This window comes from Pecten maximus, chromosome 11, assembly GCF_902652985.1.
Source record: "Pecten maximus chromosome 11, xPecMax1.1, whole genome shotgun sequence".
In the NCBI taxonomy this organism is placed as follows: domain Eukaryota; kingdom Metazoa; phylum Mollusca; class Bivalvia; order Pectinida; family Pectinidae; genus Pecten; species Pecten maximus.
The window spans coordinates 38,694,512-38,716,859 of record NC_047025.1 but is presented as its reverse complement, the minus strand read 5'-3'; the positions used below and the strand labels follow the sequence as shown (position 1 = coordinate 38,716,859).

Sequence of the window (22,348 nt, the reverse complement as noted above, 5' to 3'; positions counted from 1 at the left end):
ACATACAACTATCATACAATACACACAACTATCACACAATACACACCACTATCATACAATACAACTATCACACAATACACACAGTACACACAACTATCACACAGTACACACAACTATCATACAATACACACAACTATCATACAATACACACAACTATCACAATACATACAACTATCACACAGTACACACAACTATCACACAATACACACAACTATCAAAGTACACACAACTATCACACAGTACACACAACTATCACATAATATACAGTGTTCACTGTTAAATCAATCATTTACATGCATTTTTAAAATTGTGAATTGTGTTTATAAACATAAAAAATATCTAATACAGTCAAAGACTATGAAGTGGAATAGTTTTGTGAAGTTAAATAGTTTTTTGAATATTACATTTTACTATGTCAAGAAAGCACCCTTTAAGTCTATATCATTATGCAATAAGTGATTTCACAGTAATTACTACAACTAATTACTAATTAATTATTAATTACTAAGTACTGTTACAGTAAAGTCATATAAAACAATGTAACAAATTGTATTACTGAGTGTATACCCAATACATAATCTACAACTATGGTCTATTTCTAACTTTGTCAAAAGTATATCCTCATTACCTTTTTAGAAACCACTCTTAATACATTTTCAAATTAAATCAGAAGTCTTGCTTCTAACATGAATTATGAATCAATCTTCACTTTGTGGGAAAAATCTTAGCATTTTGTGTCACTTGAACTTCTCTTATGACAGACAAAAAAAGTAAAAGCACAGAGCACTTTATCCATACACACAATTTTTAAACATCGTGGAATTTGATAAACAGAAAATTAAACTGCACCAAATGTCTGAAGACCATCTATCGATAAGTCTATGTTATTAACCAGATCATCCACCTGTAGTAGTCATAAGGATATATAGACAACCAATCAGGCCTGTCTATGGGTCCATTAACTATCTAGACAACCAATCAGGCCTGTCTGTGGGTCCATTTACTATCTAGACAACCAATCAGGCCTGTCTATGGGTCCGTTAACTATCTACAGACAACCAATCAGGCCTGTCTGTGGGTCCGTTAACTATCTACAGACAACCAATCAGACCTGTCTGTGGGTCCGTTAACTATCTACAGACAACCAATCAGACCTGTCTGTGGGTCCGTTAACTATCTACAGACAACCAATCAGGCCTGTCTGTGGGTCAGTTAACTATCTACAGACAACCAATCAGACCTGTCTGTGGGTCCGTTAACTATCTACAGACAACCAATCAGGCCTGTCTGTGGGTCCGTTAACTATCTACAGACAACCAATCAGACCTGTCTGTGGGTCCGTTAACTATCTACAGACAACCAATCAGACCTGTCTGTGGGTCCATTAACTATCTAGACAACCAATCAGGCCTGTCTGTGGGTCCATTTACAATCTATAGACAACCAATCAGGCCTGTCTATGGGTCCATTAACTATCTAGACAACCAATCAGACCTGTCTGTGCGTCCATTAACTATCTACAGACAACCAATCAGACCTGTCTATGGGTCCGTTAACTATCTAGACAACCAATCAGGCCTGTCTGTGGGTCCATTAACTATCTATAGACAACCAATCAGACCTGTCTGTGGGTCCATTAACTATCTACAGACAACCAATCAGACCTGTCTATGGGTCCATTAACTATCTAGACAACCAATCAGACCTGTCTGTGGGTCCATTAACTATCTAGACAACCAATCAGACCTGTCTGTGGGTCCATTAACTATCTACAGACAACCAATCAGACCTGTCTATGGGTCCATTAACTATCTAGACAGCCAGTAAGGTCGGTCAAAGGGTCTTAACGATCTACAGACAACCGACCCGGTCCATTTATGGGTCCGTTAATGATCTACAAACAATAATTTATTCATTTTATGGCTCTGTTAACGGGCGGCTAACTGGCTGTCTATAGGTCTGAATAAGTACGTGTCACGCCAAGGTCATAACGACCTACAGACCACTAACTAGTATGTGTTACACCAAGGTCATAACGACCTACAGACCACTAACTAGTATGTGTCACACCAAGGTCATAACGACCTACAGACCACTAACTAGCTGTCTATAGGTCTGTATAAGTATGTGTCACACCAAGGTCATAACGATCTACAGACCGCTAACTAGTATGTGTCACACCAAGGTCACAACGATCTACAGACCACTAACTAGCTGTCTATAGGTCTGAATAAGTATATGTCACACCAAGGTCATAACGACCTACAGACCACTAACTAGCTGTCTATAGGTCTGAATAAGTATATGTCACACCAAGGTCATAACGACCTACAGACCACTAACTAGTACATTTGTATGTGTCACACCAAGGTCATAACGACCTACAGACCACTAACTAGCTGTCTATAGGTCTGTATAAGTATGTGTCACACCAAGGTCATTACGATCTACAGACCACTAACTAGAATGTGTCACACCAAGGTCATAACGACCTACAGACCACTAACTAGCTGTCTATAGGTCTGTATAAGTACTTGTCACACCAAGGTCATAACTATCTACAGACCACTAACTAGTATGTGTCACAACAAGGTCACAACTATCTACAGACCACTAACTAGTATGTGTCACACCAAGGTCATAACAGTCTACAGACCACTAACTAGCTGTCTATAGGTCTGTATAAGTATGTGTCACACCAAGGTCATTACGATCTACAGACCACTAACTAGCTGTCTATAGGTCTGTATAAGTATGTGTCACACCAAGGTCATAACGACCTACAGACCACTAACTAGTATGTGTCACACCAAGGTCATAACGACCTACAGACCACTAACTAGTATGTGTCACACCAAGGTCATTACGACCTACAGACCACTAACTAGCTGTCTATAGGTCTGTATAAGTATGTGTCACACCAAGGTCATAACGACCTACAGACCACTAACTAGTATGTGTCACACCAAGGTCATAACGACCTACAGACCACTAACTAGTATGTGTCACACCAAGGTCATTACGATCTACAGACCACTAACTAGCTGTCTATAGGTCTGTATAAGTATGTGTCACACCAAGGTCATTACGATCTACAGACCACTAACTAGCTGTCTATAGGTCTGTATAAGTATGTGTCACACCAAGGTCATTACGATCTACAGACCACTAACTAGTATGTGTCACACCAAGGTCATTACGATCTACAGACCACTAACTAGTATGTGTCACACCAAGGTCATAACAATCTACAGACCACTAACTAGTATGTGTCACACCAAGGTCATAACTATCTACAGACCACTAACTAGTATGTGTCACACCAAGGTCATTACGATCTACAGACCACTAACTAGCTGTCTATAGGTCTGTATAAGTATGTGTCACACCAAGGTCATTACGATCTACAGACCACTTACTAGTATGTGTCACACCAAGGTCATAACGACCTACAGACCACTAACTAGCTGTCTATAGGTCTGTATAAGTATGTGTCACACCAAGGTCATTACGATCTACAGACAACTAACTAGCATGTGTCACACCAAGGTCATAACGACCTACAGACCACTAACTAGCTGTCTATAGGTCTGTATAAGTACTTGTCACACCAAGGTCATAACTATCTACAGACCACTAACTAGTATGTGTCACAACAAGGTCACAACGATCTTCAGACCACTAACTAGCTGTCTATAGGTCTGTATAAGTATGTGTCACACCAAGGTCATTACGATCTACAGACCACTAACTAGCATGTGTCACACCAAGGTCATTACGATCTACAGACCACTAACTAGCTGTCTATAGATCTGTATAAGTATGTGTCACACCAAGGTCATTACGATCTACAGACCACTAACTAGCATGTGTCACACCAAGGTCATTACGATCTACAGACCACTAACTAGCTGTCTATAGGTCTGTATAAGTATGTTTCACACCAAGGTCATTACGATCTACAGACCACTAACTAGCATGTGTCACACCAAGGTCATTACGATCTACAGACCACTAACTAGCTGTCTATAGGTCTGTATAGGTATGTGTCACACCAAGGTCATAACGACCTACAGACCACTAACTAGCATGTGTCACACCAAGGTCATAACGACCTACAGACCACTAACTAGCTGTCTATAGGTCTGTATAAGTATGTGTCACACCAAGGTCATTACGATCTACAGACCACTAACTAGTATGTGTCACACCAAGGTCATAACGACCTACAGACCACTAACTAGCTGTCTATAGGTCTGTATAAGTATGTGTCACACCAAGGTCATTACGATCTACAGACCACTAACTAGTATGTGTCACACCAAGGTCATAACGACCTACAGACCACTAACTAGCTGTCTATAGGTCTGTATAAGTATGTGTCACACCAAGGTCATAACGACCTACAGACCACTAACTAGTATGTGTCACATCAAGGTCATAACGACCTACAGACCACTAACTAGCTGTCTATAGGTCTGTTTAAGTATGTGTCACACCAAGGTCATAACGACCTACAGACCACTAACTAGCATGTGTCACACCAAGGTCATTACGATCTACAGACCACTTACTAGTATGTGTCACACCAAGGTCATAACGACCTACAGACCACTAACTAGCATGTGTCACACCAAGGTCATTACGATCTACAGACCACTTACTAGTATGTGTCACATCAAGGTCATAACGACCTACAGACCACTAACTAGTATGTGTCACACCAAGGTCATAACAATCTACAGACCACTAACTAGTATGTGTCACACCAAGGTCATTACGACCTACAGACCACTAACTAGCTGTCTATAGGTCTGTATAAGTATGTGTCACACCAAGGTCATAACGACCTACAGACCACTAACTAGTATGTGTCACACCAAGGTCATAACGACCTACAGACCACTAACTAGCTGTCTATAGGTCTGTATAAGTATGTGTCACACCAAGGTCATAACGACCTACAGACCACTAACTAGTATGTGTCACACCAAGGTCATAACGACCTACAGACCACTAACTAGCTGTCTATAGGTCTGTATAAGTATGTGTCACACCAAGGTCATTACGATCTACAGACTGCCTGCCATCTTTTAGCCATTCACACTACAAACTTGCACTGTTGTGGAGGAACTAATCAACATGAACACAAAAAATGCCTCTAACCTACAGAGATCATACAGGAAACTGTATCTTAACATACATAAATATAGACAGGATACAGGAAAATGTATCTTAACATATATAAATATAGACAGGATACAGGAAGCTGTATCTTAACATACATACATGATTCAAGAAACTATGTGAACGGACAGATACAGGAATCTGTATCTTAATATGCCTACATTCAGACAGATACAGGAAGCTGCTTTATCTTAACATACAGAAATGAAACTCAGTATCAAAGCAATACAGGCAGGATACAACAGGCTGTATTGAAGGTAAAGAAATATAAAGGACTCATAGGCTTGGCAATCAATTAAATATAAATTAAAGAAACATGTAATTGAGCTTTGCAAAATATCACATTATATTGGACGGCTTATTTTGTAAAATCAAATATTAAACATAATGTGTAATCATATCTGTTAAAATGTAGAAATAAAACAACATAATTATAAATATACGTAAACTCGTCTCAAGTAAAATGCTTCCATCGCCCAGCACATTCACAAACTCTTCTACTAGTGCTACATCAACAAGCTGGCCACAAACTGTAACCTTAAATTCCTCTTGCGTATTTTTCATAGCGACATTGAAACCTCAACGAATAATCTGGGCACCAACGATTCAACATTCTCAATCCGTAATTATTAACATGGATGTTTGATCACACAATTAATTATTACAACATTCCCAATCCGTAATTATTAATATGGATGTTTGATCACACAATTAATTATTACAACATTCCCAATCCGTAATTATTAACATGGATGTTTGATCACACAATTAATTATTACAAAGTCACTTCTATGGATTAGAAATTCTGCTTACTAAGACAATTAACTTGCAAAAAAGACAGTTATATTAATACAAAATTTCAAGGTTAACATGAGCCGACGTCAAAATGGAACATGACAAACGTGTCTGAAGCGTGAGAATGGACAGATATTATTGCTGTAGGTACTGTGACTAGATTTGTATCTTCAGAGAGGTGGGAGACAGGGGTGGGGCGGTGGGGGAGCATTTCAAAAGAAATAAAAATCAATATATCAATATACCTCAAATGCTAAGTATTTCTTTTCAGTTTTCCTGTAAAACACCTCAGGGGAAACTTAAGACTGTAAGCAATATTATAAATGCAACAAACGAACAGAAGGTGAGCTAAAATTTTCTTCCTATCAAAAGAAGGATCTATCAAAAATGATGCTTCAGAACAAATGAAGCAAAATCCTGTCATTTCCACTGAATGTTTTATAATGTTGTTATATTTCCCCTTTTAGGCCTCACCCCTAAGACCCCACACTAACCATTTATTCCTCCCGAAAAGATGTTTCTGATCAAATCTATAGAGTAAAATCCCTTCAGTCCCAACAGCTGAAAGATTTGCTTTGATGATTTTCCATATAGGAGCCTGCAATTATTAAATCAATGTGAATGAAAGTTAATTAAATGGTAGGAAATGTTAATACTACAGGTTAGTAATTGAAAACAACTGTTTCTACAGATATCTTGGATACAATGATGAAGAAAACAATGATCTTAGAAATATGAAAACATGAACATGTTGTATCCACAGTGATGAGAATGCTGCATGTTTTACACAGAAACTGTACACAATAACAATAAGTACGACTTGTACATTAAAACATGTTTACAATCTGTACACAATAACAATAAGTACGACTTGTACATTAAAACATGTTTACAATGTGTACACAATAACAATAAGTACGACTTGTACATTAAAACATGTTTACAATGTGTACACAATAACAATAAGTACGACTTGTACATTAAAACATGTTTACAATCTGTACACAATAACAATAAGGGACGACTTGTACATTAAAACATGTTACAGAAACTGTACACAATAACAATAAGGGACGACTTGTACATTAAAACATGGTTACAATGTGTCCCTAGGGGCTGGTTGATATAGATTTAAGTAGAAATTTTAAACTTCTAACAACATTGAATATAAACCTTAACTGTACACATCAGTAGATGTCTCAGAGGAATACAGGAATACTGTTGGAATGATGCTACATATCACATAAATATTATTATTAAACGTCCTTTTAAATATACATACATATATGTATAATAATTGATGAGGAATGTAATGTTGAAGATTTACAATAAAATGTGAGAAACATTATATGCTAGAAAAAATATGTAACAATAATAAATAAATAACAAATAGCTAGCTATCACATATGCTCGGTGGCAACAAGCCAATCACAACAGCTATATCTAATACAGGTGTCGTGTGGTACCAGGCCCATCACAACAGCTATATCTAATACAGTTATGTGGTACAAGGCCCATCACAACAGCTATATCTAATACAGAAGTCATGTGGCACCAGGCCCATCAAAACAGCTATATCTAATACAGTTATGTGGTACCAGGCCCATCACAACAGCTATATCTAATACAGTTATGTGGCACCAGGCCCATCACAACAGCTATATCTAATACAGAAGTCAGGAGGCACCAGGCCCATCACAACAGCTATATCTAATACAGGAGTCGTGTGGCACCAGGCCCATCACAACAGCTATATCTAATACAGGAGTCATGTGGCACCAGGCCCATCACAACAGCTATATCTAATACAGAAGTCATGAGGCACCAGGCCCATCACAACAGCTATATCTAATGCAGGAGTCATGTGGTACAAGGCCCATCACAACAGCTATATCTAATACAGTTATGTGGTACCAGCCCATCACAACAGCTATATCTAATACAGGAGTCGTGTGGTACCAGGCCCATCACAACAGCTATATCTAATACAGAAGTCATGTGGCACCAGGCCCATCAAAACAGCTATATCTAATACAGTTATGTGGTACCAGGCCCATCACAACAGCTATATCTAATACAGGAGTCATGTGGCACCAGGCCCATCACAACAGCTATATCTAATACAGTTATGTGGTACCAGGCCCATCACAACAGCTATATCTAATACAGGAGTCGTGTGGTACCAGGCCCATCACAACAGCTATATCTAATACAGGAGTCGTGTGGTACCAGGCCCATCACAACAGCTATATCTAATACAGTTATGTGGCACCAGGCCCATCACAACAGCTATATCTAATACAGGTGTTGTGTGGCACCAGGCCCATCACAACAGCTATATCTAATACAGGAGTCGTGTGGTACCAGGCCCATCACAACAGCTATATCTAATACAGGAGTCGTGTGGCACCAGGCCCATCACAACAGCTATATCTAATACAGGTGTCATGTGGCACCAGGCCCATCACAACAGCTATATCTAATACAGGAGTCGTGTGGTACCAGGCCCATAACAACAGCTATATCTAATACAGGGGTCGTGTGGCACCAGGCCCATCACAACAGCTATATCTAATACAGGAGTCGTGTGGGATCAATTAGACAGATCAGCAACATCAAAATATCACTTGGTATCATTTAGCAACATAAATTATACACTTGCTGATATAAAAACAAAATATCAAAATGTTTTATCGCTCTCCAAAGTGTTTTATCACTCTCCAAAATGTTTTTGTCAGATTTAGGATATCAGGTTATACCATGAGAACACAGGGACAGCAAGTATAACAACACTCCCATATGACATAACGAAATAAATAACAGTTAAAATGGCATCTCTGAGACAATAACCGGAGGTTGTTTGTAGAAGATGACAAAAATAATCTAACCATAAAGTATCTGTCCTATATAGCTAGCACCTAATATACATAATATATATAATATATCTTACAACATGTTGTGTCATTTTCCCCTAAGAAATACATATGACTAAAGTGCTCAATGAAGAAATCTAATGTAGACAATCTACTCTTACTAAAAATTGAACATTCAAAATTTTAAAAATAGATTAAAAACTTTTTAAGACGAAGTATGATTTTCATGACATCAAGATGCTGTATTCATATTTTTAAAATAAAATTCACCACCAAAGTTGACAATAGACTACCATGCTATACCTTCAAACCACTCAAACGTCAGTAGGATGGTTGACCAGTGATCATTGCCACATAAACCACTCAAACGTCAGTAGGATGGTTGACCAGTGATCATTGCCACATAAACCACTCAAACTTCAGTTGGATGGCTGACCAGTGATCATTGCCACATAAACCACTCAAACATCAGTAGGATGGCTGACCAGTGATCATTGCCACATAAACCACTCAAACACCAGTAGGATGGTTGACCAGTGATCATTGCCACATAAACCACTCAAACGTCAGTAGGATGGCTGACCAGTGATCATTGCCACATAAACCACTCAAACGTCAGTTGGATGGCTGACCAGTGATCATTGCCACATAAACCACTCAAACGTCAGTAGGATGGTTGACTAGTGATCATTGCCACTATCTACTAATTCCAGTGCTATAATGTAACAGTTGTCAAGTAGGCACACAATAGGAGTATTTTATGGTTCACTGACGGGATGGTCTCCAAAATTATTAAATTTCACTAATTTTTGTTTTCAAAGAAGGAAAATCTAATTCAGTCATGTTCAGTGACTAGACCTCAGTGTCTACGAAGGGGCGTTGTTCTGGCAAACTCCTGAGCAAACGAGATGTGCGGTATGTGTCGGACGACCTGAGAGAACTCATTGGTTGATAAGAAACACTTTCACTACTGCCCCTGAGTGGCCCCAGGTCCAATGGAGGTACGGCACTAGGTCGCTTCACCTCCTCTGTAGTCCCGTTTTTCCTCAGCAGGATTGGGGTTAATGGTAGTTTCCTGAACCCATCAGTATAGTCTAGTGTTCCATCAGGGTTTTGTTTTGCCGAGGAGTTCAATTGGAAAAGCATGGTGGAATTTAAATCTGTTTGCTGATTTTCTTCCTCTTGTCTTTTCTTTTTCTTTCTCCTTTTACTACTTTTTCTGTTCTTCCCTTGACTGGTATTAGAATCCTGAATGGCACTATTATGGTCTCCAGATTTTACCTGAAATGAGTTTCTCAGCGAGGAGTTGACACTGCTAGACAATTTGGGATCCACCTCGGTCAAACTCTCCGCTGAGTCAGAGTTGTATTCTGTCGGGGGCCCTGCACCATTTACAGTTGTGAGTTGAGGTGGAGGTGGGGTTATTTTTACAGGGGAGGCCACCGGTAAGTCCAGACTGGCAGTGAAACCCCGTGCTTTGTATAGGGATGGATTATCTGTAACATATCATTACACAATCTATTACAGCACCACAAATATACATGGCAATAACTTTTAACTAGTGAAGAATGCTGTACAAATTCATATCGAAAACAAACAACACTGTTACTACTGAAAAACTTCTGGTTATTTAACAAAAGGTTGATGGGCCTTAACAGTCACCAGAATTCTGACATATTTCAGTCAATTTGACCCTTTTTGGCCCCACCCATCAGCCCCTGGGGGTCAGTCAGGGCCAACATTTGTATACCATCAAACTATCATCCCATGCTGATAATGTTTACTAAGTTAGGATGAATTCCAATAGAAATGAAACAACTGATAGTAAAAAAAATGTGATTTTACATTATAAACTGTAATAAAATTTACCCCCTCTCCAGGGGCAAAGGTGAGACCCCAGGGCTATGAAATTCACAATTTATGTAAAGCAACTTAAGAAGTTCCATCGATGAAGAGTAATTGATTCGACTACTAGTATATTTGAGTCTTGAGAAGAATGATTTTGAAATTTCAGCCAATTTGGCTCCTTTTTGTCCTGCCCTCAGTCCTGGGTATTGGGGGCCATATAATGCACAATTTTAGTTGACCTTTGGTCATGGGAGGCTTCTGCAAAATTTCATTGAAATTGGTTCAGGGGTTGCTGAGAGGAAGTTGAAAATATAAAGTGTTTTTGGACGCACAATAGACAATGCATGACAACAACAGACAAAGGGCAATTAGAATAGGTCACCTAGAGACAAATTCTATTCCTCAACTTGTAAAATTTAGAATACTCAGCATAAATCTATATTTGTTTTTATTATCACTAAATAACAGAAATATAACAACCAAAGTCAGTAGGGCTCAATACTTACCTATAGTAGAAATCATTTCCTTTTCTGATATTTCATAATTTGAGTTCATTTTATAATTGATCTTTTTCTTCTTTCTAATTTTTCGAATAGCTGTAATGTCATCATTTGAATGTTTGTCCAGTTCTGGAAGTCTTCTTTCTTTCTGTAAACAAGAAACAAAATTAACTTTACATAGTCATGTTTAAACATCTGGAACTTCTCTCCATATTCATATCTCATCCTGATTTCTCATTAAGTATAGAATATCAAAAAGTTTTGTTTCAAAGAAAAAAAACAATGCCATCAACATCAACAAAATTTTGACAGGTGCCTCAACAGTTGAATTTACAAGCATTCTGACTATTGAATGAAATGTATTTTTACACCTCATATTTATAACAGTTTCTGTGATTAGCTGAAATGCATCACATGGCCAGGAAATAAAACATCCTATTTCCCTGAGCCAAGTGAGCCAGGGAAATAAAACATCATATTTCCCTGGAGCGCATGCCCCCATGGCGAACCTCTCTCTGATTCTCCCAAGAATTGTCGTTCTTTTCAGTTTCGTTTTGTAAACAAACATGGAGGCAGACGATAACATGCGAAGGTTTCATGTTGCAAGTGATGAGGAGATATCTGCCATCCTCCATAACAAAGATTCCACAAACAAAGAAATCAACCAAGGCATTAGTGAAATGTTTCAGGGTTTTAGTATATTAATAATTTATGGCCCTCTGGGTAGGATGATTTGAAGGTTTGTCTACCTGAAGTAGTCATATATGCCCTTGGGGGAAATGACTACTTCAGGTAGACAAACCTTCATATCATCCTACCAAGAAGGCCATGAATGCATTATGTACCAAAGTATCCAGAAATCTTGATTAAGATATTTGTCCTGAGCAAGGTATTACCTAACAGTACCTATTACATTATATCCAATGGCTTGTATTTAATGAGGTTTATATACCTAACTAATCTGACACATGACATCCATCAAAGTCATTGATAGGGAATAGGACAAAAATATTTATAACAGTTGATATACATGTGTAGTTAATGTACTGGTTGAAACCTTTGAACTTGTAAATCGATAAGTCAAAATGATTGCATACATTATCCAAATAAACGAAAACGGTAACCTCTAACAGCACCTACATTGTTGTTTGTCTCCTTCTGGTGTATTGGGCTGGAGGATGGGGGCGGGGTCTCGCCCTCTGTCCGTCGCCCGTCCTCATCTGTCTTCTGGTGGTACAGACTAATATCACTCTTCTCCTTGGCATCATTCCTGTAATATAACAAGGAAGTATATGATTTTGTACAAGGATAGGAGTAAGTAGGAGGGGACTTCAAAGTCATTGGGCTGGGGTGGGGGTAGGGTTCACAGGGCTATAGGTGTTACAGAGGTGGGGGTTAGGGGATAGGGGTTACAGAGGTGGGGGTTAGGGGATAGGGGTTATTGAGGTTGGGGTTAGGAGGCGTAGGGTTCACAGGGGTAACAGAGGTGGGGATAGGAGATAGGGGTTATTGAGGTTGGTGTTAGGAGGCGTAGGGTTAACAGGGGGTTACAGAGGTGGGGTTTAGGGGATAGGGGTTATTGAGGTAGGGTTAGGGGATAGGGGTTATTGAGGTTAGGGTTAGGAGGCGTAGGGTTAACAGGGGTAACAGAGGTGGGGTTAGGGGATAGGGGTTATTGAGGTTGGGGTTAGGAGGCGTAGGGTTAACAGGGGGTTACAGAGGTGGGGGTTAGGGGATGGGGGTTATTGAGGTTGGGGTTAGGAGGCGTAGGGTTAACAGGGGGTTACAGAGGTGGGGTTTAGGGGATGGGGGTTATTGAGGTTGGGGTTAGGAGGCGTAGGGTTAACAGGGGGTTACAGTGGTTGGGGTTAGGAGGCGTAGGGTTAACAGGGGGTTACAGTGGTTGGGGTTAGGAGGCGAAGGGTTTACAGAGGGTTACAGAGGTGGGGATAGGAGATAGGGGTTGTTTAGGTTGGGGTTAAGAGGCGTAGGGTTAACAGGGGGTTACAGAGGTGGGGTTTAGGGGATAGGGGTTATTGAGATTGTGGTTAGGAGGCGTAGGGTTTACAGGGGGCTACAGAGGTGGGGATAGGAAGCGTATGGGTAGGGTTCACAGGGCTAAGTGTTACAGAGGTGGGGTTATATAATTAGGAGGTGTAGGGTTTACAGGGCTGGGGGTTACAGAGGATGGATTATTTTTACAGAAGAGAGATTTCAACGAGAACTGTCGCCAGGATGGCTGACTATTACCCCTGCAATCTGCACGAGTCAATGGTGAATTGGAACTGTTAATTAGAGGCTAACTAAGATAACCCAGTAATATAGTGACAAGTTGCCATAGCAACCATAATTTTGAGAAAAAGAAAGTGGCATGCACATCTACCCATGGTCCTCTAAATTTGTGTGAAGTTTCATTGAAATCGGCCCTTCGGTTTAGGAGGAGTTGTCCGGACAAGCATAAAGTTATGGCTCTTAACGGAAAACCTGTTTATAGTGACCAGTTGCCATAGCAACCATAATTTTGAAAAAAAAAAAAAAGTGGCATGCACATATTCGTATGGCCCCCAAACAGAAATGGCAAGCTTGCGATTCACTATTATTGCAAGCTTGCCGCAAGCTTAATCTGCGAGCTAGGAATTGGAACCTTGCAGCAAGCTAGTATTTGAAACCTCGCGGCAAGCTTGCGGCGAGCTAGTTTCTGCAAGCTTGGGGCGAGCTTGTTTCTGCAAGCTTGCGACGAGCTTGTTTATGCAAGCTTGCGGCGAGCTAGTTTCTGCAAGCTTGCGGTAAGCCACTTTATGCAAGCTTGCCGCAAGCTAAATAGTCTAGCTCTGAGGTAAAAATAAATTTAATGCAGCAAAAATAAAGCAAAAACATCAAATTAATGTTAAAGTCTGTATTTCTATCATTCAGAGCAGTACGGCATGCTGTTACAATAAAACACCTTATAGATACAAACTTTATATACAAACATCTATATTTCATTCCATATTCTTTTAAACTAAATCATTAATGCGCACTTTCATAACAATACCTCAAAGGTTATTTAATTTCTAGTTCATGAATGTTTTTCTTATCATTGTTAATCTCTGTTGTCACTGCAATAATGGCTTATAGTTTTTGTTGGCATTCGGTAGAATATTCATCATATGTTGATAATACCAGTTCTTTTTTCAGTACAGTTACAATATCTTTTAACTCTTCCTGTCATTTCCGTCCACTTCAGAGCTCACTGTATCTTTTTGCATTTGTGCTACAAAAAAATAAAACAAAGCAATATTACATAGAATATTGATCAATTGATGTTATTCTTTGTAAGCCAAAACAACTATATTAGATATTTGAAGACATCTTTAAATGTCAACAACTAAATCTGGCTTAATTACAATTTTTCTAATGTGACCACTCTAGATATTTCATGATAGAGAATCAAATATGTGACCTTCCAAGTTTAGGCATATATATCACAAGTTGACTATCCATAGAGTAAAATTTTGTATGATGCCTAGATCTAGAAGTGCTGTCTTATAAACAGAAGCATGGTTAGCTTTATATACAGGTTTTATTGTCAGTTTGTCTTAAAACTATTTTTGTGCAATAATTGCAGCATATCTAAAACACAAGAAATGAATGTAAAAATACACATTTCTCATATATAATGTTCAACTTTCCTAGGCTTTCCTGTTGTAAAAGATAAAATATACAAGAAGTTTTTGTTTTTGTTAGATGTGCTAGTGTTATAGCTCTGTATTTTTTTTCACCCAAAATTTCCAAAGATTATAGAATAATGTTTATTTTAGATCAGTAAATTATTCTTATATCAATTGAAACATTATCCGTATGTTATCATAAATCTCACCACTCACCATTTATTGTTGACCCTTGGAAATCTTCATCTGGATCACTTCACTGAGTCCATCTTCTGTTTGTTTATGTAACTTATTTACAGAACTTTCAACATGCAGATGTAGATAGGTTGCACATATCCTTACCCTGTCCAGAATGACAGAAGTTGATTCTATTTCCAGAAGTGATTGATAGGACAATTTATACTGATTCACAGAGATGCAAAATGTCCACATGCAGCCACAGGAAACTCAATTCAAAGTGGGGACCTTGTTTTACATTGGTCAATCTTAAGTTGGGGCACAGGAAAGGTTTTTCATTCATACAGACTTAATAAAAATGAAGATTTGTGAGTTCAACAGATGCTTTTTAAAATACTATAAAATTGCATTGAAGTTACTTTTACAATATTGTTTCATTTTATGTATTTATTACTGAAATAAATCATCAAATAAGTCACAATACAGTCAGTTAGAAATGATCAACCTTATATACCCCAGGGTTGGCCCCATGGTGTCTGGAGTCTGACTGCCATTGACTTCCTGTACTCATCAGCTTGAATTGGTATCATATTACCTTGGTCAAGCTGGGCCAGTCTACTGATAACGTATGCTCTCCTTTTGTTTGTTTACACATATTGGTGTTGGAAAGGTTTTTGATAATAAGGCTTCAACATATATTTTGCTGAAATTTGCACTGATGGAAATTCAATTCACATAATTTGCAGGTTACCCTTAGAATGAATATCACTCCTAGAAACAACTGATTATACTAACAAAAATATATCATAATATATTCACTGATAACTTTAATAAACAGGATTTTATAAATACATGTGTAAAATATATAAATGAAGCAATACTTTAAGCATTATTATAAATTGGTTGGATATCTAAATTTGAAAAGATATGAATGTCATGATTATTATTGAAGTTTTACAAACATGAATTGCAATTTAAACAGTAATGATTGATTACTAAAATCATCATTCAATTTTGATTCAAAAAGAGGTGTTTTAACTCTGAAGAAACTCATTTTCACCTTTAGATAATCTGATATGAAATACTAAAAGTTACAGATTTTGAAATAGAAAATCCATGCTGCTGTGACTTAGAAGATTTTCACATCTCACAAGTAACATCAGAGTAGAAAAGTTTCTAAGTCCACAACATGCAGAATATTGTAAAGGACTGAAGGCTTGCAAGCTTGCAAAAAGAGAACCCTCCTGCAAGCTTGCAGAATGACTCGCAAGCTTGCAGAAGGGCTTGCAAGCTTGCAGATGAACTCGCAAGCTTGCAGAAGGACTCGCAAGCTTGCAGAAGTACTCGCAAGCTTGCAACCATGATCTTGCGAGCTTGCAGAAGGACTTGCAAGCTTGCAGAAGGACTCGCAAGCTTGCAGAAGGACTCACAAGCTTGCAGAAGTACTCGCAAGCTTGCAGAAGGACTCGCAAGCTTGCAACCATGATCTTGCGAGCTTGCGGATAGCTTAAGTTTTAGGACCTGCCAGCTTGCAAGCTTGCGCAAGCTTCTTACTAGCTTGCATATAGCTTGCGAAGAGTAAAATAAGCTTGCCGCAAGCTTGCCGCAAGCTTACTGCAAGCAAGTATTTTTGTTTGGGGGTCCTCTATATTTGTGTGAAGTTTCATTGAAATCGGCCCTTCGGTTTAGGAGGAGTTGTCTGGACAAACTTACAGTTATGGTTCTTATCAGAAAACCTGTCTATAGTGACCAGTTGCCATAGCAACCATAATTTTGAAAAAAAAGAAAGTGGCATGCAGATCTACACAGGGTCCTCTATATTTGTGTGAAGTTTCATTGAAATTGCCCATTTAGTTTAGGAGGAGTTGTCCGGACAAACTTAAAGTTATGGTTCTTATCGGAAAACCTGTTTATAGTGACCAGTTGCCATAGCAACCATAATTTTGAGAAAAATAAAGTGGCATGCACATCTACACATGATCATTAATATTTGTGTGAAGTTTCATCGGCATTGGCCCATCGGTTTAGGAGGAGTTGTCCGGACAAAATGCGTCTACGGCCGGACAGACGGACGGACGGACGGCCGGACGGACGAACAGACAACCTGATTCCAGTATACCCCCCCTAACTTCGTTGCGGGGGTATAATGAATTTGGTATATTTCCCCTATGAGGCCAAAACCATCTTCAACACAAAATATGACCATTCGGTGATTTACAGTCCCCCACCGATTGTGAAATTCATAGACCCACTGTATTCGATAGTTCAATAACTTAATTTGGTGGTATCAAAATGAATGCGATTAAATTCAGTAATATCACAAATTTTAGTAGGCGATGCCATAAGTTCAACGCAAATAAACCCGGGCTCCAAGTAAGATGATTCCAGTACGAAGTTTCAGAGACAAGTAGTGTTTACAGTAGTTCACTGGAATTATCGCCCCGTGCAGCCAGGGTCATTTAGAGACGGGGGTCTCCTTGAAGTACCTCACTGAACTACATACAGAAGGCCCCAGGTCGCATGCCATATAGAACAATAAGGGTAAAGTGTCTTGCCCAAGGATACAACCATGACAACACATACCCTTCATCCAAGCATTCTGCAAACCTAATATCAACTCCATGGACCTGATACATACACTGATAAGATGATGTTTTTTCTGTAAAACCAACTTTAAACAAATCTACACCCTGTAACCTTGAATGACAACCAAGGTCATTCATTTGAACAAACCTTATAGCCATTCATCCCAGCATGCCACTGGCCCAATAAAATGACCCTCGGCCTCATGGTTAATGAGAAGTAGTCATTTAAAGATTTCAAGTCATTTTACAACTGAAACCTTGAAAGTAGTTTAAGATACTTTATTTGAACATACATTCATTGGTACCCTTCATCCCAGCATACTGTAGACCTAATATCAACTCAATGGGCCTGATATGTATACTGAAAATTATGTTTTGCTTTTAAACGAATTTTACTAACTCCCAGCTGGGCCTCTTGCTTATTGAAAAGAACTTTTAGCCTATTAAATCCCTGTGACATTAAATGTAGGTCAAAGTCATTCATTTAGACATGTAGGTCAAGGTCATTCATTTAGACAATCTTTGTAGCCCTTCAACCAAGCATTCTACAGACCCAATATCAGCTATTTAAGCCTCTTAGTTATTGAGAAGTGATTTAGATATTTTAGCCTATTTAAATCCTGTGACCTTAAATGTAGGTCAAGGTCATTCATTTAGACAATCTTTGTAGCCCTTCAACCAAGCATGCTACAGACCCAATATCAGCTATGTAAGCCTCTTAGTTAATGAGAAGTGATTTAGATATTTTAGCCTATTTAATCCCTGTGACCTTAAATGTAGGTCAAGGTCATTCATTTAGACAATTTTGTAGCCCTTCAACCAAGCATGCTACAGACCCAATATCAGCTATGTAAGCCTCTTAGTTAATGAGAAGTGATTTAGATATTTTAGCATATTTGACCCATATGCAAGTGACCTTGAATGTAGGTCAACCCAGAATGCTACAGGCCCTCTTGTCTAATGAGAAGTAATTTAACGATTTTATCATATTAGACCCCTGTGACCTTGAATGAAGGTCAAGGTGATTCATTTGACCATTCCTCATACCCTGTTAACCCCAGCATGCTGTAGGCTCAATATCAGGTCTCTGGGTCTCTAGCTTAATGAGAAGATGTTGTTTATAGATTTTAGCATATTTGATCCCTGTGACATTGAATGAAGGTCAAGGTCATTTATTGGAGGAATCCTTAAGAGCCCTTACCCCGCAGCATGCTATAGGCCAAATATCAGGTCTCTGGGCATCCTGGTTATTGAGAAAATCGAAAATGTAAATAGTTTACGATCAGATGATGCACAAAATAGTACAATGAACAGAAGGTTATTAGAATAGTTGATATAGTTGACAGACCACTGACGATGGACGCTGTGGTATGTCATAAGCTCACTTGGCCCTTCAGGCCAGGTGATTTAAAAGTATGGTTATTTTCATCACATTTTCATTTAAATCAGGAAATAAAACTGAGTACAAAAATATTGTGTATAATCAGTAATATCTACATCTTTTTGAGTTATTTGAAAAGGTCTTCACTTTCAAAAATGTACTTCCAACATTTATAAAATATCTATATTAGTATGGTTAGTAAGGATTGGGAGTTACTCGGACTCCCCTTGCCTTAATACTTACAATTTGGTTGGGGGTGAGGAATTCATCATTCTTATACTCTGTCTTTGTTTACTGGGAACAACTTTGTTTATCTGAAATACATACATGATCACTATCAGCTTTAAAATGTGATGAATTTCATATCAGAAATGACAAGAATCTTACAACAGAAGCTGATGCTTTCAGACACTGGTTGTTACCTGTGCCCTACCTACACTGGTCATTACTTGAGCCCTACCTACACTGGTTGTTACTTGTGCCCTATTACACTGGTCGTTACTTGAGCCCTACCTACACTGGTCGTTACTTGAGCCCTACCTACACTGGTCGTTACTTGAGCCCTACCAACACTGGTCGTTACTTGAGCCCTACCTACACTGGTCGTTACTTGAGCCCTACCTACACTGGTTGTTACTTGAGCCTAACTGACACTGGTCGTTACTTGAGCCCTACCTACACTGGTTGTTACTTGAGCCCTACCTACACTGGTCGTTACTTGAGCCCTACCTACACTGGTTGTTACTTGAGCCTAACTGACACTGGTCGTTACTTGAGCCTAACTGACACTGGTTGTTACTTGTGCCCTACCTACACTGGTTGTTACTTGAGCCCTACCTACACTGGTCGTTACTTGAGCCTAACTGACACTGGTTGTTACTTGTGCCCTACCTACACTGGCCGTTACTTGAGCCCTACCTACACTGGTTGTTACTTGAGCCCTACCTACACTGGTTGTTACTTGAGCCCAACCTACACTGGTCATTACTTGAGCCCTACCTACATTGGTCGTTGCTTGAGCCCAACCTACACTGGTTGTTACTTGAGCCCTACCTACACTGGTCGTTACTTGAGCCCTACCTACACTGGTTGTTACTTGAGCCCTACCAACACTGGTCGTTACTTGAGCCCTACCTACACTGGTCGTTACTTGAGCCTAACTGACACTGGTTGTTACTTGAGCCCTACCTACACTGGTCATTACTTGAGCCTAACTGACACTGGTTGTTACTTGAGCCCTACCTACACTAGTCATTACTTGAGTCATACCCAAGGCTGATTGTATCTCTATTCTATAAGTGTTGTATCTCTATTCTATAAGTGTTCTGATGCTAAATGATAGACCAATAGCTAAAACAGGTTACCGTATGTGACCTAAAAAGAGCGCCCCTACTTTTCCAAGAAAAAGTCTCTGACTGAGTGTCAAAATGGGGTTCAAAAGTAACAATACATGTAAAATGTTTTGCTACTTTATGTGATTATTTTCTTTAGCAAATTAAGTCACAGGAACAGAAGTTTTTGTCACATTTAATCATACAGATATCAGTACAAAGTGTACCCGAAACAAATGCTAAACGCACATACAAATTATATATAACTTACCATATTTATTTGAAGATAAAGTAAAAGTCTTAATTCATGTTATTAACTAAATGTTTTTAGGAACAGAAAGCTAGTAAAAGACACTGTAAATCAACTATGTCTGATATGATCTGGGAAATCACCTGTGTTTATAAATAAAACACAAAAGAGTTCCATTTGAACATCAATAGTGGAACACACATTCTCTGGTCTAAAGATCAGCTAGCATGGTTTACAAGTTTACAGGAATATTCAAGTGATGTTTATTCTTGATAAATGATAATGAATAGATATCTTCATCTGGAATATTTTTATGACAGAATATTTTACCATTTCAACAGCCTTGGGTATTCTGCTATAAGGTATAATCTGTTTCACAAAACTTCAGAATAACAAATCTTAATAAGGGCGCCCCCACTGTCAATTACCAGCGCCCTGTGCCCATATTAGGTCATATAAGGTATACTATTTTTAGAAAAACTTAGCAAGGGGGGGCAATCCATAATACTTACATCAGATAATCTATCTGAGCTACTAAATTTCCTTCTGATAATTTTCCCTTTCAATCTAAGTCTAGTAACTGTACAGACATTGTTTACAGTTCTCTGTATCCTCATTTACAGACAGAATCAGACATGGTTTAGTAGTGTTAAATATAAATCTCAGTGACAGGGGAGATAACTCACCCGCTTTGTTTTACCCTGAGTCTTGTCTGCACCTGATTTCTTACTGTCCTCACTCTCCCGTTGTTTAACTATATAGTCATAGGTACTTATATGGTTGTACACTGAAACAGAAATAGGCATAGATATATGGTTGTACACAGACAGGTACAGATATAGAAATATGGTTATACACAGACAGGTACAGATATAGATATATGGTTGTACAGACAGGTACAGATAAAGATATATGGTTGTACAGACAGGTACAGATAAAGATATATGGTTGTACACAGACAGGTACAGATAAAGATATATGGTTGTACAGACAGGTACAGATAAAGATATATGGTTGTACACAGACAGGTACAGATATAGATATATGGTTGTACAGACAGGTACAGACATAGATATATGGTTGTACACAGACAGGTACAGATATAGATATATGGTTGTATGGTTATACACAGACAGGTACAGATATAGATATATGGTTGTACACAGACAGGTACAGACATAGATATATGGTTGTACACAGACAGGTACAGATATAGATATATGGTTTTAACACATACAGGTACAGACATATATACATTTGTATATGGTTGTACAGACAAGTGCCAGTAGAACCTTTATACTTACTGAGGTAGCAGTGGAACACAAAGAGATGGAGCAGCAGAATGAGAGCCACGAAGAGGAGGACAGCAGTGATGATAAGGACAGCGAGGAATCCATTACCGGACACTGGCTGGTACACCAGGTAATACACTGTCAACAAAAAGTCATTCTTTTTATCTCTGACACTGTTTATGAAAAATGTGGATCTCTTGCAAATTATTTTTCATTTTTGGAGCTTTAATATTTCCCAGGAAAGTGTAAACAGTCCAGAGGAAGTTGAATATTTCATCACTATGCTGAAGCTGGTACTTATCAAGTCAGAGACTCAGTTTTTTCTGTAATGTTCAGAATCTTTCCTTTCCATGTATTTACTCCAACCTGAGATACAAGAATTTACACCTACCTGGATCAGCGGTTTTGTTGTTTTTCACATCTAAAATGATAAAACAAAATATGTTTGCATAACCAAGTGATGATTTTGATCTTTTCCC

At 38.6% G+C, this 22,348-nt stretch overlaps 1 protein-coding gene and 2 long non-coding RNA genes across 8 annotated transcripts in view; 1 reads left to right on the top strand and 2 right to left on the bottom strand.

The window, feature by feature from the left end:
* Positions 1-2,029: 2,029 nt before the first annotated feature.
* LOC117337353 lies at positions 2,030-3,512 on the top strand. Of its 3 annotated transcripts, none has more exons than XR_004534795.1 (4): positions 2,030-2,074; positions 2,371-2,481; positions 2,704-3,393; positions 3,439-3,512. It is a non-coding gene; the product is annotated as an uncharacterized LOC117337353 (long non-coding RNA). The 3 variants fall into 3 exon arrangements; XR_004534796.1 differs by lacking the exon at positions 2,030-2,074 and adding an exon at positions 2,089-2,140; XR_004534797.1 differs by lacking the exons at positions 2,030-2,074; positions 2,371-2,481 and adding an exon at positions 2,578-2,637.
* Positions 3,127-22,348, bottom strand: part of LOC117337351 (probable palmitoyltransferase ZDHHC1) — a 55,777-nt gene continuing 36,555 nt past the window's right edge. For 2 of the 4 annotated variants that reach the window (XM_033898307.1, XM_033898308.1), the window contains 8 exons: positions 22,261-22,290; positions 21,882-22,007; positions 21,264-21,364; positions 19,240-19,310; positions 12,344-12,473; positions 11,210-11,351; positions 5,007-10,351; positions 3,213-3,293 (listed from right to left, as the gene is read on the bottom strand). In XM_033898307.1, coding sequence (XP_033754198.1) covers positions 9,708-10,351; positions 11,210-11,351; positions 12,344-12,473; positions 19,240-19,310; positions 21,264-21,364; positions 21,882-22,007; positions 22,261-22,290 — 1,244 coding nt within the window. In that variant the 3' untranslated portion in view covers positions 3,213-3,293; positions 5,007-9,707. Of the gene's footprint in view, positions 3,294-4,233; positions 4,293-4,604; positions 4,650-5,006; positions 10,352-11,209; positions 11,352-12,343; positions 12,474-19,239; positions 19,311-21,263; positions 21,365-21,881; positions 22,008-22,260; positions 22,291-22,348 lie in introns of those variants that run through there. The other 2 variants (XM_033898310.1, XM_033898309.1) reach the window with 2 other exon arrangements.
* On the bottom strand, positions 14,302-15,504 carry LOC117337354. Its single transcript, XR_004534798.1, has 2 exons — positions 15,070-15,504; positions 14,302-14,456 (listed from the first exon to the last, which is right to left on the bottom strand). It is a non-coding gene; the product is annotated as an uncharacterized LOC117337354 (long non-coding RNA).